Consider the following 12,305-nt stretch of genomic DNA (forward strand, 5'->3'; position numbering starts at 1 on the left):
TTCAGCATTTGAAATACCAGTAAGTTGTGTTATATTTAAGCTTGGTATAAGGCTCAGTAAATGCAAATAACCTCCCAGATCTGTTCATTCCCTCGTTTTGCTCTGGACTGCAAAGGCAGCAGAAGGGCCCCGTGAGGTGAGGAGGCCGACTGAAGGCACTTATTATTGCCCCCTTCAAGATGTCCGAGCCACAATGGGGGGACAGAAAAATGCTTCAAAATCAGATTCGCGAAGCGGTTTGAGCAGGATGGAGAGTGTTTGTGCAGGAGAGGGGTTTTATCAGCGGCAAACACTCACAGGAATTCCGGTTTGGGATTGTCCGTCCAATTCCTGCGTGCCACAGGAAGCCCTGCATAAAAAGCAACTGAAAAACGCCCAAAGACATTTCATTTGTCGCCAGTCGACTCACAGGGAGCACCGCGAATTGACCGCGAGGTTTTTTATTTGAAACCCACCAACCCCGAGCTTTTAAAAAGAAACTGCCACCATGGAAGACTCCTCTTGTCGACCGGTCCGGCGGCTCGTGCCCATGGCCGCCGCTCAGCCTGCGCGCGCACACGCACCTGACGACCACATACCGCGAGGGTAAGATTTTTCTTTCACACATTTTCAAAAAGGCCCCGTGTAAGGGCCCCCGCTGAATCCCGTACAGCTGTGTTTTTACGTTGATTTTCTCAATTTGATGTCATCACTGCTAAACTAAACTAACAAGCTAAACTAATATAATTAAACTTAAACATTTTATACAGGCAAGAAAATGGACAACAAACTATCTACACAGGTACAGGTCAGATTGTAACTACACTGTAGTGTTGTAGTTAGTGCAGGAGTGCAGGGATAATACATAGAGTTGAGTACAGAGTACAGCCCACTTAGACTTATGTATCACAATGAAAGGATCATTATGTGCATAATATTAAACAGTGTGTGTTACACTATGTTTCTGTACCTTTCACTTTGGGACTATTTTAATTTTTTTCTTAAAATTCATGCCACAATATGTGTCACTAGTGATTCCCATTCACCTTGTGTGAACTGTAATGATTTCTTAATGGGATTAATGGGCATGTAGTTTTGGTAGTTTGCATTAGTAAACTAAAACATGACATAAATACTTTTTTTTTTGGCTTATATTATCCCTATTCATTAATTTAGGTCTCCCGAATATTGAACTAATTCACCTTGGAGATACCTTCAGAGGAAAAGGATTGGCACACTTGCAATGACAGGAAAAACATGATTATAGCTCTTAATGGCTCAAAATTCTTTTGCACATACTTAATATACATACATTCATAATTTGCAAAAGATATATTTCATATAGCTATAAATCCTGACTTAAATCTAATATTTCTTTTCCTTGTGATTTCCTATGTGGCTGGAGTTCGCGCGTTTCCTTCAGTTTTCCCTCGACAGTGAATTAAAGGGTGGGTTCACAGGTTTTTAAGTCTGTCTTAAAACAATACTCAGGTGCACAGATGAACAGTGGAAATGGTTTTGTGTGCAGTAATCAGACCTTTCGTCCATACTAAAAAGACAAAGTCTTGAAGACAAGCACTTGATTTGACTTACTCTGATTTTGCCCGCCTTCGCTTACATTGGAAGTCATGTCAGGATGAGATCAATTAATGTCCAGTATGGACAAGAGGAACGAGAACAACACATAACATTAGTTTCAATCCTCATAAGAGTTGTTCTAACACAGACATTTAAAAAAAAGAAAAAAAAGTGAACTTACCCTTTAATCATACCAGCTGCTTGCTCTGTAAAGCCTCTACCCACCAGCTTGGGAAGTGTATCAGTAGGTTATAACAAAAAATTTAAAAATTAAAAAAAACTAAAGTCAGTCTGTGCTATGACGTCACTCCTGGGTCCCCCCCCTCCCCTCTCCCCAGTTCAGGCAGTCTGAGCTGCGGGACACCCAGCTGGAGGAGTGGGAGGAGGTCCTACCATCACCCCCCATGCTCTCTGACAGTCTGAGCTCCAGGAGAAACCTGACTGACTCGGAGCGGAGTTTTATCACTGGACTCTTGTTTAACTCTTCACGGCGGATTATAACGGGAGCGCGGGCGTTTCTCTTCACTTCCTGCAGTGTACGACTGTGGTTTTTTTTTTTTTTTGGTGGGAATTGAATCTTAGGAAAGCTGATTGCTCATTTGCACGGTTTGTGATCATTACTGTATCCCATGCATGCGCCCTGGTTATGGGTTTATTGGCTTGTTCGTGCGTGTTCGTGCGTGTTCAGCATCCCCGCTTGTTGTTCAGTGTAGGAATGAGGTTTTCCTATTTCTTTATTTATGGAGGTCACTGGTTTAATGTGTGTGCCTGTAACTTTACGTGCGTGTATGTGCGAGTATTAGAGAGATGGTGCTTTGAGTGAAGCATGTTGCTCTTAATCTGATCTCCAGATATGTGCAGTGCAGCGCCCTCCCATGGAGAATGTAAGAAACGTGTGTGCTGTACTTAACTCCTGATGTGTCAGCAGCCAGAAATGACTTCATTAAAAAAGATACACATAAAACACATGCTGATGCAGATACAAACATTTATTCTCCAATTAAGTTAAGTTAAGTACTGCTGGTTCAATGGCTTGTGTAGAGATGCACTTCGTAATTTTTCTGTATTCCACACCCAACTAGTATAAACTTTTTGGACAGCACCTTTTTCACTGCAGATGTTATGATGCTTAGATTGTCACACAATTCCACACACACGTTGGCTTCAAAGCCCTCCCCCACTCCCTCCCTCCGCTGCTCCGAGAGTCACACTCACTGTGGTGATTTGTGAATGAACACAGGCCTTAGATGTGCGTGTCCTGTCTCCAGGCGCCGTGCCAGCAGGGGATCAGGGAGACATGCAAAGCTGTCAGCCGAGGCTTAGCATCACCTCCAGGATAAGTGAGGTCTCTCCCGCAGGCTACGGGCCCGTAACCTGCAGTCACACTGGGCTGGCTTCAAGGCCCCGTTACAGATTTCCCCGGGGTTAAGTATCTGCTCTGTTAAAGAACGTTCCTGCAGGATAGCATCAGAGCAGGAGAACGTCCAAGCTGACTGTCATGCAGCCTGGACCTGCTGCATTATGAGCATTCTTCCTTACAAAGGGATGCCTCAGTCTGTCTTTTAATCCTGTACAGTATGTAATAATGTGGCTAATATGGTGTGAAGGGATAAGAGCGTTTCTGTGAAAGGAGAGTTCTTTGTCTTTTCTCCCCCCCTGTCTTTTGTCTCACAGTCTCAGAGTCCATGCAGGTGCAGGTCAGTGAGAGTTCAGAACTGCTTCGCCCGCAAGAACTCATGACTGTGTACAGAGTACATAAGTATATGTGATGCATATATGCACACACACACGCTTTTTCTGTGCTTGGGCTCTTTGTGCGGTCAGAAGTTGAGCCCAGAGAGCCACTAAAAACCAGTCCAGGTCCACATTTCATTTCGGTTTTACTCTTGTGCAAGTTGCCAGGCTCAAGAACGCATCCAAACATCTGCCTAACAACATGTTATCTTCTGTGTTGGCGTCCGGCGTCTCCGTCTGTGTCGGGAACATTAACTTCTACATGGGTAGTTGTGGTCGACTCCTGAGATTCTGCACACAAATCAAAATATTCAATTTAAAACACAAACAAAACATAGGTCAGTTCTTTACCGCTGGTCATAAAACTGTTTTAGACTTGAGGACGTAGTGTGCTTAAATAAACATGCAACATCTATGTCACATACCCCCCGCCACTGCACTCCATTTTATGACTTTTAAAATCACTCACCAGGGAAACACACTAAATCTATGAGTAATAAAAAGTTCAAGTGTTAGCAAAAAGTTAGAGTTTGAAAAACAAATATACGAATGATTGTGGTAATGTTTTTAAAATGACTATTTAACAAAAAATTGGACCAAACAAAGCGGGAAATGTTCAAACTTAAAGCAGCTGTCATGTAATTCAGCTGCTGGCTGACATTTTAATTAAAGGAAAAGTATGACTATAGAGTAACCTTGTCCGTGCTCGTTTCTGACCGCCCACAACAGAACAGCGTCTCCTCCTTTTTATAACCCCTCCATATTGCTCAGCTCAAACTCATTCCTGACATGAAAAATGTGCCCACTTTGCAGCTTCAGACAGTTTATCTTTTCACATTGTGACGTGACGACTCCCGCCCTCCTTTCATTTCAAGGTTCAAGAGTAAGACGTCTGCTGTTTCTCACCCTCTTACCTTACCTGCGCTCGTCAGCCACTAACGATGAATGACAGAGCTCCTACAGACGGGTGGTGGTTAACATTTTCTGCCCAGATTTAATGCGCACTAATGCTTTGGAGAGGGGTGGTCTGCTCTCTGAGACACGACACAGCTGACACCAACAGTGCTGTGTCCATCCCTCTAGTGGCCGGCCTCTTCAAAGGAAACGAGTCCTGACCCGTGGCCGCAGAGGAATGAGCTGTATTTCATTCATGTTTCTCTTGAAACTTTGGGAATTTATCCTCTTGTTCACCCGATTTCTCAGCTCAAGTAGATGCATGATGAAAACTGCTGAATCTCTTAGTCTTAACACATAATCATCTCACATCTCCTCTCCTTGCAGGTAGCCGGAGTCATCATCCTCCTGGAGGGAAAAAAACGCTCAAGCGTGAGGAGACGTTGGCTGCTGTCCACGACCCCCCTCCCTGCCCCTCCCGCCCACCCTCCCTTTCATCCTCCTCTCCTCTTCCCTCCGCCTGGCACAGAGAAGAGTGTGAGAGACCGAGCGAGGGAAACGTGGGAAAGAGGAAGACAATGTACCAAACGCTGCTGCTCTCCTCCTCCCTCTTCATCCTTCATGTGATGGGCACTCCCCAGTTCTTCGCTCACCACGGGTAACGGCTCACTTAATACCCCTTCCTGTGTTTATTATGGCCTGTCATTTTTTCCGTACGTGAGGTCCCTCAGCTGTGGATCTCCACTTCAGCCGTCATTCAGACCTGTTTGCTTTAGCGTCCTCTCGACGTTCTCACCCGCTGCGAATGTATACAGATCGGTCAAATGACATTTAAACGTTTTAAAGAGTGCACTCTCTCAGGACCACAGCTCTACGCCTCTGTCCGAGACTATTAGACGCACACATGAACGTGGGGGAGTCTGCGGGGCTCATGTTGTCACTTTCAGTTGATTTGCACAAAGACCAAAAATAAACTGAGAGCCAAACGAAAGGTCAAGTGGAGCCAAAGCGGTCAAAGATCAACTCTTAACTTTGACACATTCGGGAGTGATTACATGGGTTAGTCAGGAGTAGTTAGGCTGCATGCCAGCTCTTTGGTGACAAACAGAAACCTTGAGGCTTTAATCTGGACTTGCTCAGGCTTTCTGAATCAGATGGGAGAGACTTCCAGGGCCTAAATATCTCTCTGGAAAACTAGAATCATCTAAAACCAGCTGGGCTGCGGGCGCAGATGCTATTTGCAGCCTCGAAAAGTCTGTATTTCAGGTCAGTTTTAATATTTGATCTCATGTCTCATCCATTTTTGGCAGGAGGAGGGTGTGTGGCCGAGACCTCCGTCACAACGTTGTCACGGCAACGGAGTCCTACGTCCAGCCGGTGCACAAGCCTTACATCACCCTGTGTCAGGGGCATCGCCTCTGTAGCACTTACAAGTAAGACACGCTCTCTTCATACATACGAGCACGCAACAACACAATTAACAACAAAATTAACAACAAAAATTGACTTTTTTATTTATTTTTTAATTTATTTTGCGCTTTTGTCGGACGAGCTGAACCACACAGTCGAGCATTTACTGTACACGAGGACTCCAGTCAAAACAGTGTCAAAACAGTGTTCTAATTAAGCCTTGATAAGATGTTTATTTAATTAAGGGGTAAACAATGCTTGACATGTTTAGGAAGGGAGAGGGTTCAGGGTGCAGTCATAAATAGACCTAGACTTTCTCCCACACACACATATACACACACACACACACACACACACATAAATGTGCATTCTGCACAGAACTGGGTCATGGTGGCACATATTTGGGTGGAATCTAAATATCGAGCACTTTGTGTAACTACGGGAAATGAACTGCCTGCCTGCAGAGACTGCGGTTGTGTTTATTTTGGACCGCGTCTCCCTTCATACTTAGGCGCTCTCGATCCCTCTCTGCAGCTCTGATGCTTTCTAGTTCCCCCTTAACATTCCCTCAACTTTAATCCTTTTCTTTTTTTTTTAACTCTTCCCTCACCACTAAAGTTCAGTTTCACTTCTTTCTTTCTTTTTTTGGCTCATTATGTGGGCAGGTCTTAGGGCGATTACAGGCCCCTAAATCCCATGGTGGTTCTCCTCGCTTAGATGAAATTATTTGTTCCTTTTGTTTTCAGTAAACACATCTCTGGTCATGTTCACTTTGCTTTTAGCTTTGCCTCAGTTTATCACCCAGCATCTCTCCTCACAAACTAAACATACCAGAGTCTCAGCAGGCTGCAGAAAAATCTCAAATTTTAAATCTGACTTTGCATCTCTTCTCCTGCCCCTTGCTCCCTCCCTCCTTCCCTCCTTCCCTCCCTCCTTCCCTCCTTCCTTCCTCCTTCCCCATCTCATCCCTGACACACACTTGAAAGTCAGTGGTCCGTGGTTTCAATATTCCACCAAAATTCCCATTCTCTCATCGGCGTTCTTGCAGTCTGGCAGAACGCGGAGCAGACCGCACACATGAAGGCGATGACAGCATGAATAACCACAAATCCCTAACTGCCGTGGGTTGTCTTGTGTTTTTTGTCTCACACAGAACTGTGTACTCGGTGGCGTACCGGCAGGTGAGCAGAGTGGCGTCTCCTTCACGTTTCTACCCGGAGTGTTGCCCGGGCTGGCGGAGATTTCACTCTCACAACTGCAACCAAGGTAAACTGGTCCCTCCATGTTGCTCCTGTATGACCTGCACCTGTATAGTGGAGGAATAGGAGGCTAATATCTTAGCTTAGCATAAAGACTGGAAGCCGAGCTCTATTTAAAGGTGAAAGCAAGAAAGATTCTTGTTAATGTTAAAATAAGACAAGCTGTGGTTTGATTGGTGGCTGCTATGAGCTGGACAATTTCACAGCCAGACACAACCAGGCAGCTGGCGAAAACTCCAGGAAGTCACTGCTCCTAGCCAAGAAATATTTCAGCACATAATGCCCTGTAATAACACAACTTTGTACAGATTAAAGAAAATAAACGTTAGAGGTGCTGATAGGCAGATTTTGTGCGGTTAAACAGAGCTGACCTACAGAGCTGAAGCTACAACCAGCGTAGCTTAGCACAAAGACTGGAAGCCTCCAGTCTGGTTGTCATGCTGGTTGTAGCTTCATATTTTAAGGACTGGTATCGATCCACTCATCTTTCAGCATAAATCCAAATAAGAATATTTTCAACCACCTGAACTGTCCCTTTAAACGTGTCTTACAGCTGTGTGTGGACAAGCCTGTGTGAATGGAGGCACCTGCTTAAGACCCAACCAGTGTGCTTGTCCGATAGGCTGGACGGGCCACCAGTGCCAAACAGGTAAACAAACACACACACACACACACACACACACACACACACTCACACTCACATTTACCTGCATGACCACACATGAGCTCTGTCTCTATATTCACACATAAACCCTTTCCCTGTCTCTCCTGTCTGTCAGATGTGGATGAGTGCAGCGAGCAGCGGCCGTGCGCCCAGGGGTGCGTCAACACAGCTGGCAGCTATCGATGCGCGTGCAGGGGCGGCTTCAGGCTCGCCGGAGACGGCCGTTCTTGTCAAAGCCTTCCTCCTCCTCCTCCTCCTCCTCTTCGTACCACCTCTCCCACTCCCACCCAGCCCAGCCAGGCAACAGTGGGTGGTCACCCTGACACGGGTAAATGAGCAGCACAGAGGCGTGTGCGTGCGTTCAAACAGTATAATTTTCTGTCTTGCAGCAGCAAAGTGTCTGGAGCGCAGAAGGAAGGAACATAGCCAGCTTCGCGGTCCATTATTACTTTTGGTACGCGCTATGCCACTCTCAACTCGTACCGTGAGTAATAATGCACTGCGACTGGTGCCGACTCCAGACGGATGTGTTGTGGTCTGGGCCCCGTGCAGTGAGACTGGGACCAGTTGGACTTTGATAATGATTCAGTTGACTCCTGAGAGTCCTGCGAGCAAAGCAAACATCTGCCTCTAATAGAGGTCCCATGCTAATACAGACCTTTTTTTTTTTAATCCCGCACACTCCATTAATTTCCTTAGAAATGTTGCAATGTTTTCTCTCACCATGAAAAAGTGGATTTTCATTTGTGTGTGCTTCCTGTATCTTAGCAACAAATAATAATAACCCCCCCCCTTCCATCTCCATGTCTGCAAATGTGGTAGTTGACCCCAGGATATTCCTTTTTAATCTGTGTCAGTGTTATCGCTCTTTTGGGGATTTACGCAACATGAAACCTTAAAGAAATCTCCCCTTTATTTCTCCCAAATTTTTCCACCTTTGGGGATTTTTTTTGTGAGTCACTGTAAATCTAAAGGGAGCACTGTCTCATGTGTTATCAAAGAAACAAATCTCTATATTAATGTGAGACTGCCAAATTTCTCAGGCTCTGCTCCAAACTTCCTCATATTTATCAGTGTTCAAAAAAAAGAAGAAAAAAAAAAAAGACTAAAATCACACAGAATGAAACTCCTCAGCTGAAATGAGACCGTTCACCCCCGTGACTCTACATGATATGGATTGATGAGAGTCCTGCGAGTGTATTGCTGAGTCATCAAAAAGCCAGAAAAACACATGAAGAAAGAGGGATAGAAAGAAAAAAAAAACAAAAAAAACCCACTCGGTTTAAAAAAAGAAAAAGAAAAAAGGACTTGGTGAAACGATGGAGAGTTATTTGTGGGAGTGTGTTGCTCAGTTTCACCGCTCGGTTGCCAAAATGCAAGGCCAGCAGAGATGTTTTACTTGAGGCTGCGTTCTTTATCTGTCCATGCACACATGTCAGAGGGATGTCGAAGGAGATCACAAATATAAACACGGGTTTAAATGCTTATAAAGTAGACCGTGGCGCTGACCCTTGCTAAGCTGCGGAGGAGGAGGAGTGTTGGACTTCGTCTCCATCTTCCTTTCTTTTCTTTTTTTTTTTTTTTCTTCCCCCCACGACGACGTCTCCTTCTTTTCACTCCACACTTGGCCAACACTTGTGTTCTCATTCCAGCTCCATCAACCCTGTCTGCTGGGGGTCATCGCCAGCCCCCCCCTCCCCCTCCTCCTCCTCCTCCTCCTCCTCTTCTTCCTCCTCCTCACCCTGTTTCTCAACTCATTCTTGTATCAGTAATGGACCACATCTGGGAGAGATTGAGTCGCTCTCGGCCTGTGTGCCGGAGCGCAGCCAGAGAGAAGAGAGGTTCCTAATTCTGCATCCCCCGATCTTGGTCGCGTTTGTCCCCGGGGACGCTCCCCTCGGGTGGACGCAGACAGGCAGACACTTCCCTGTAACCGATGCAGGTTCACAGGAGGAATGAATGAGTCTATTTCTATTTCTAGTGACCTCTCTTTCAGTTTGTGTCTCAGCTTTTTCGGGCCGTTCCCATATCCATGATTTCCCCCCTCTGTGCCCAAAAATTCCCCCGGCCTCCCTGCAGCTCTGCGAACCTCTTCCTGGTTTCCAGTTTAGGGCCATGAATCACTCGAGGAGAGGGACTGATGAGAACAGGATGCCTCCAAGGAAACCTTTTAAGATAAAAACAGGAATAAACATACATCAGTCTCGCCTTTTTAGATCTATACACTCACCATCCTCTGTATATTTGTCTGTATGGTTTGTACAGGTGGAAGCTTCAGCCTGGCGGAGAACGTGACGGAGGAGGTACAGAGCCTGAGGAACAGAGTGGAGCTCCTGGAGAAGGTACAGCAGAAAACACATGAACACATGTTCAAACACACACACACACACACACACACACACACACACACACACACACACAAAAGCCACCTACCCTGATACCTCCCAGCCTCACTCACCATGAACACCTCTGCTCCATTTTTCACTGGTCTGATGTAAAAACCAACGATTCTTTGAAATGCCAGACCTGCTTTTTTTTAAAAAATGCTTTACGGGGTTTTAAAAAAGAATAAAAACAGCCTGTGTTTAGTGAAACAAACATGAAGATTAGTTGGGGATTATAATTATTTTTTGTTTATGAGGTGAGTAATAGTCTTTTTCCTCTCCCCGTGCAGAAGTTGCAGTTGGTCCTGACCCCGTTCACCAGCTTCTTCCCGCTGTCGTTGGACGAGGGCCTGTCGGAGAAGACCACCTTACTGTCCCACTCCTTCCAGCAACTGGACCGCATCGACTCCCTCAGCGAGCAGATTGGCTTTCTGGAGGAGCGCCTCGGCACATGTGAGTTACCGAGGGCTCACCTTTTGATTGCTAATAGCTGAGAACGTAGCACTTAAGAGGAGGGAAAATCAATATTTAGTTGAACACCAGTGAAACTTTGTGTCCCAGGAAAGTCAGACTTCAACTTCTTCAAGAAGATCAGAGACCATGTAAAAGCCCAAATGCAACAGTTGTCCCATAATTGAATAAAATCAAATGTATTAAAGTCCGTGTTAACAAAAAATCCAATAACATAATAAAATCTTGTGTCTGTAATGTAATAACTGTCTTGGCAGTGACTAAATAAGTTAAATGGTCCAATCAAAGTCGATCAAACTATAAGTGAAATCAAATTTGAACCTAATTAGAACATTAAAGATTGTTTCACAGGTATTTGGTCATAAACCAAAAATATTTGACAATATTGAAAATCAGAAGAATCATCATGTTATAGCAGTAAATCCTGAAAAGAAACATGAATGTCAGTGACTCAACATCACAAATATCGACCTCATGGCGGCGCTAGAGGAACAGACGTGGTCGTCAGGAGGCGTCGCCAGGGAAACGTGGCGGTCGGGAGAATGTGGTGGAAAATCCCATCTGCGTATCAGACGTTCCCCCCGCGTGGATCCCTGACCTAAACTTTAATAAACTCACAGCAGCTTCTTATTATAGATTTTTATGACATTAGGAGCTTTATCACATTTGGTTTTATTACATTATGTTCAATTATTGCATTCTGGGATCATGAAGCTCCAACTGTGAAAATCTGAGGCCAACAACCAAATTCCTCTCAGTTCGGATTAAAGTGGGGTCACAGATTACAGTGGGTTCACTTTTAATTTTACAGTCGCTACCAGTACTTAAGGAATTTAATTCAAAAAGTCGTGGTCAGTACAATGAGATATCTTTCTTCTCTTCTTCCCTGTAGGTTCTTGCCAGGAGAATTAACCACCGAACATCGGCAACCATCAAGTTAACAGTGACACAAACGTGTCAAGAGTATTGTACGCAGCAGAAGAAGAAGTGTGTAAGAAGCAGACGGCAGAAACAACCTCAGTCCTTGTTATGCAGGGACACAATCGTGGCACAAATCATCTGTGATTTTTTTTTTCCCCCAACAGGTTCATTTACTTTTCCTGTTCAATCATTGTCAAATTTGTGATTTTGTAAAAGTACCTGTAACAGGGTCTGTGTCACCATTACATCATCCCTGTAACATCTAAATCAAACCCCCTGAGGGTCAAAGGTTAAACTGGCCACTTTGTTTCTGTGTTTGTTTTTGAATCAGTGCAGCTGTGTCCTCTGTCTGAGCCCCAGACGTGGACATCTGTATTTATGTATTTAAATTATGATTACTTTGTAGTTATTTCTCAGCGTTCCTGTAGACATTTTTTTACCTAGTTTTGTAACATTTTGTAATAAAAAGCCTTAATCAAAACATGTGTTGTGCTCAATGAAATGAGAGGATCACTGAATAAGGTTTGCAAATACACGGTCATGTCCACACTGCTGATGTAAGATTAGACAAACTCTCCATTAAGCTAAGACAACACTGGATGTCTCCGTCTGACCTCTCCTATACATAACCTCCAATCAGCAGAGGATGGAGTATTCAGATCTTTTACTTATGTAAAAGTATCAACACTGAAGTGTGATAATACTCCCAAGTACTGCATTCAAAGTACACAAGTATTACCAGCTAAATGTAAAGTATAAAAAGTCTTCATCAAGCAGAACAGCCCATTTCATAGCATTTTAAAGGAGATATTTGTAAGTTTTGCTATTGCTACATAGCTAACTTTAGCATTAACAGCTGTTTACTTACCAGTCTAGAAGAAACGTTGCGAGTTCAGCGTTTCTATCATGCCTTTTCTTCTACTTAAGTTAGCATGCTAACCAGCTAGCCCCAGCCCAGTTGGCCTGTCTCGTCACTTTCCAATACCGAGTCACTGTAGCGCCCAGTGTGCC

General features: G+C 44.5%; 1 protein-coding gene across 3 annotated transcripts; it reads left to right on the forward strand.

Moving 5' to 3' along the window:
* Nucleotides 1-381: 381 nt before the first annotated feature.
* Nucleotides 382-11,775, forward strand: egfl7 (EGF-like-domain, multiple 7). 3 transcript variants are annotated; one of them, XM_023422310.2, is made up of 9 exons: nucleotides 382-585; nucleotides 4,573-4,843; nucleotides 5,496-5,618; nucleotides 6,749-6,861; nucleotides 7,408-7,503; nucleotides 7,634-7,846; nucleotides 9,784-9,860; nucleotides 10,193-10,355; nucleotides 11,266-11,775. In XM_023422310.2, exons 2-9 carry the CDS (start codon nucleotides 4,764-4,766, stop codon nucleotides 11,283-11,285), a joined length of 885 nt encoding a protein of 294 aa, XP_023278078.1. In that variant the 5' UTR covers nucleotides 382-585; nucleotides 4,573-4,763; the 3' UTR covers nucleotides 11,286-11,775. The 3 variants fall into 3 exon arrangements, with proteins under 3 accessions (XP_023278078.1, XP_087034378.1, XP_023278079.1); XM_087178252.1 differs by lacking the exon at nucleotides 382-585 and adding an exon at nucleotides 1,955-2,093; XM_023422311.2 differs by lacking the exon at nucleotides 382-585 and adding an exon at nucleotides 2,141-2,163.
* Nucleotides 11,776-12,305: the final 530 nt, after the last annotated feature.

The sequence above is a fragment of the Seriola lalandi genome, unplaced genomic scaffold (assembly GCF_002814215.2).
Source record: "Seriola lalandi dorsalis isolate HSWRI2012SDOR001 ecotype SW California unplaced genomic scaffold, Sedor1 jcf7180002054680, whole genome shotgun sequence".
Classification (NCBI taxonomy): domain Eukaryota; kingdom Metazoa; phylum Chordata; class Actinopteri; order Carangiformes; family Carangidae; genus Seriola; species Seriola lalandi.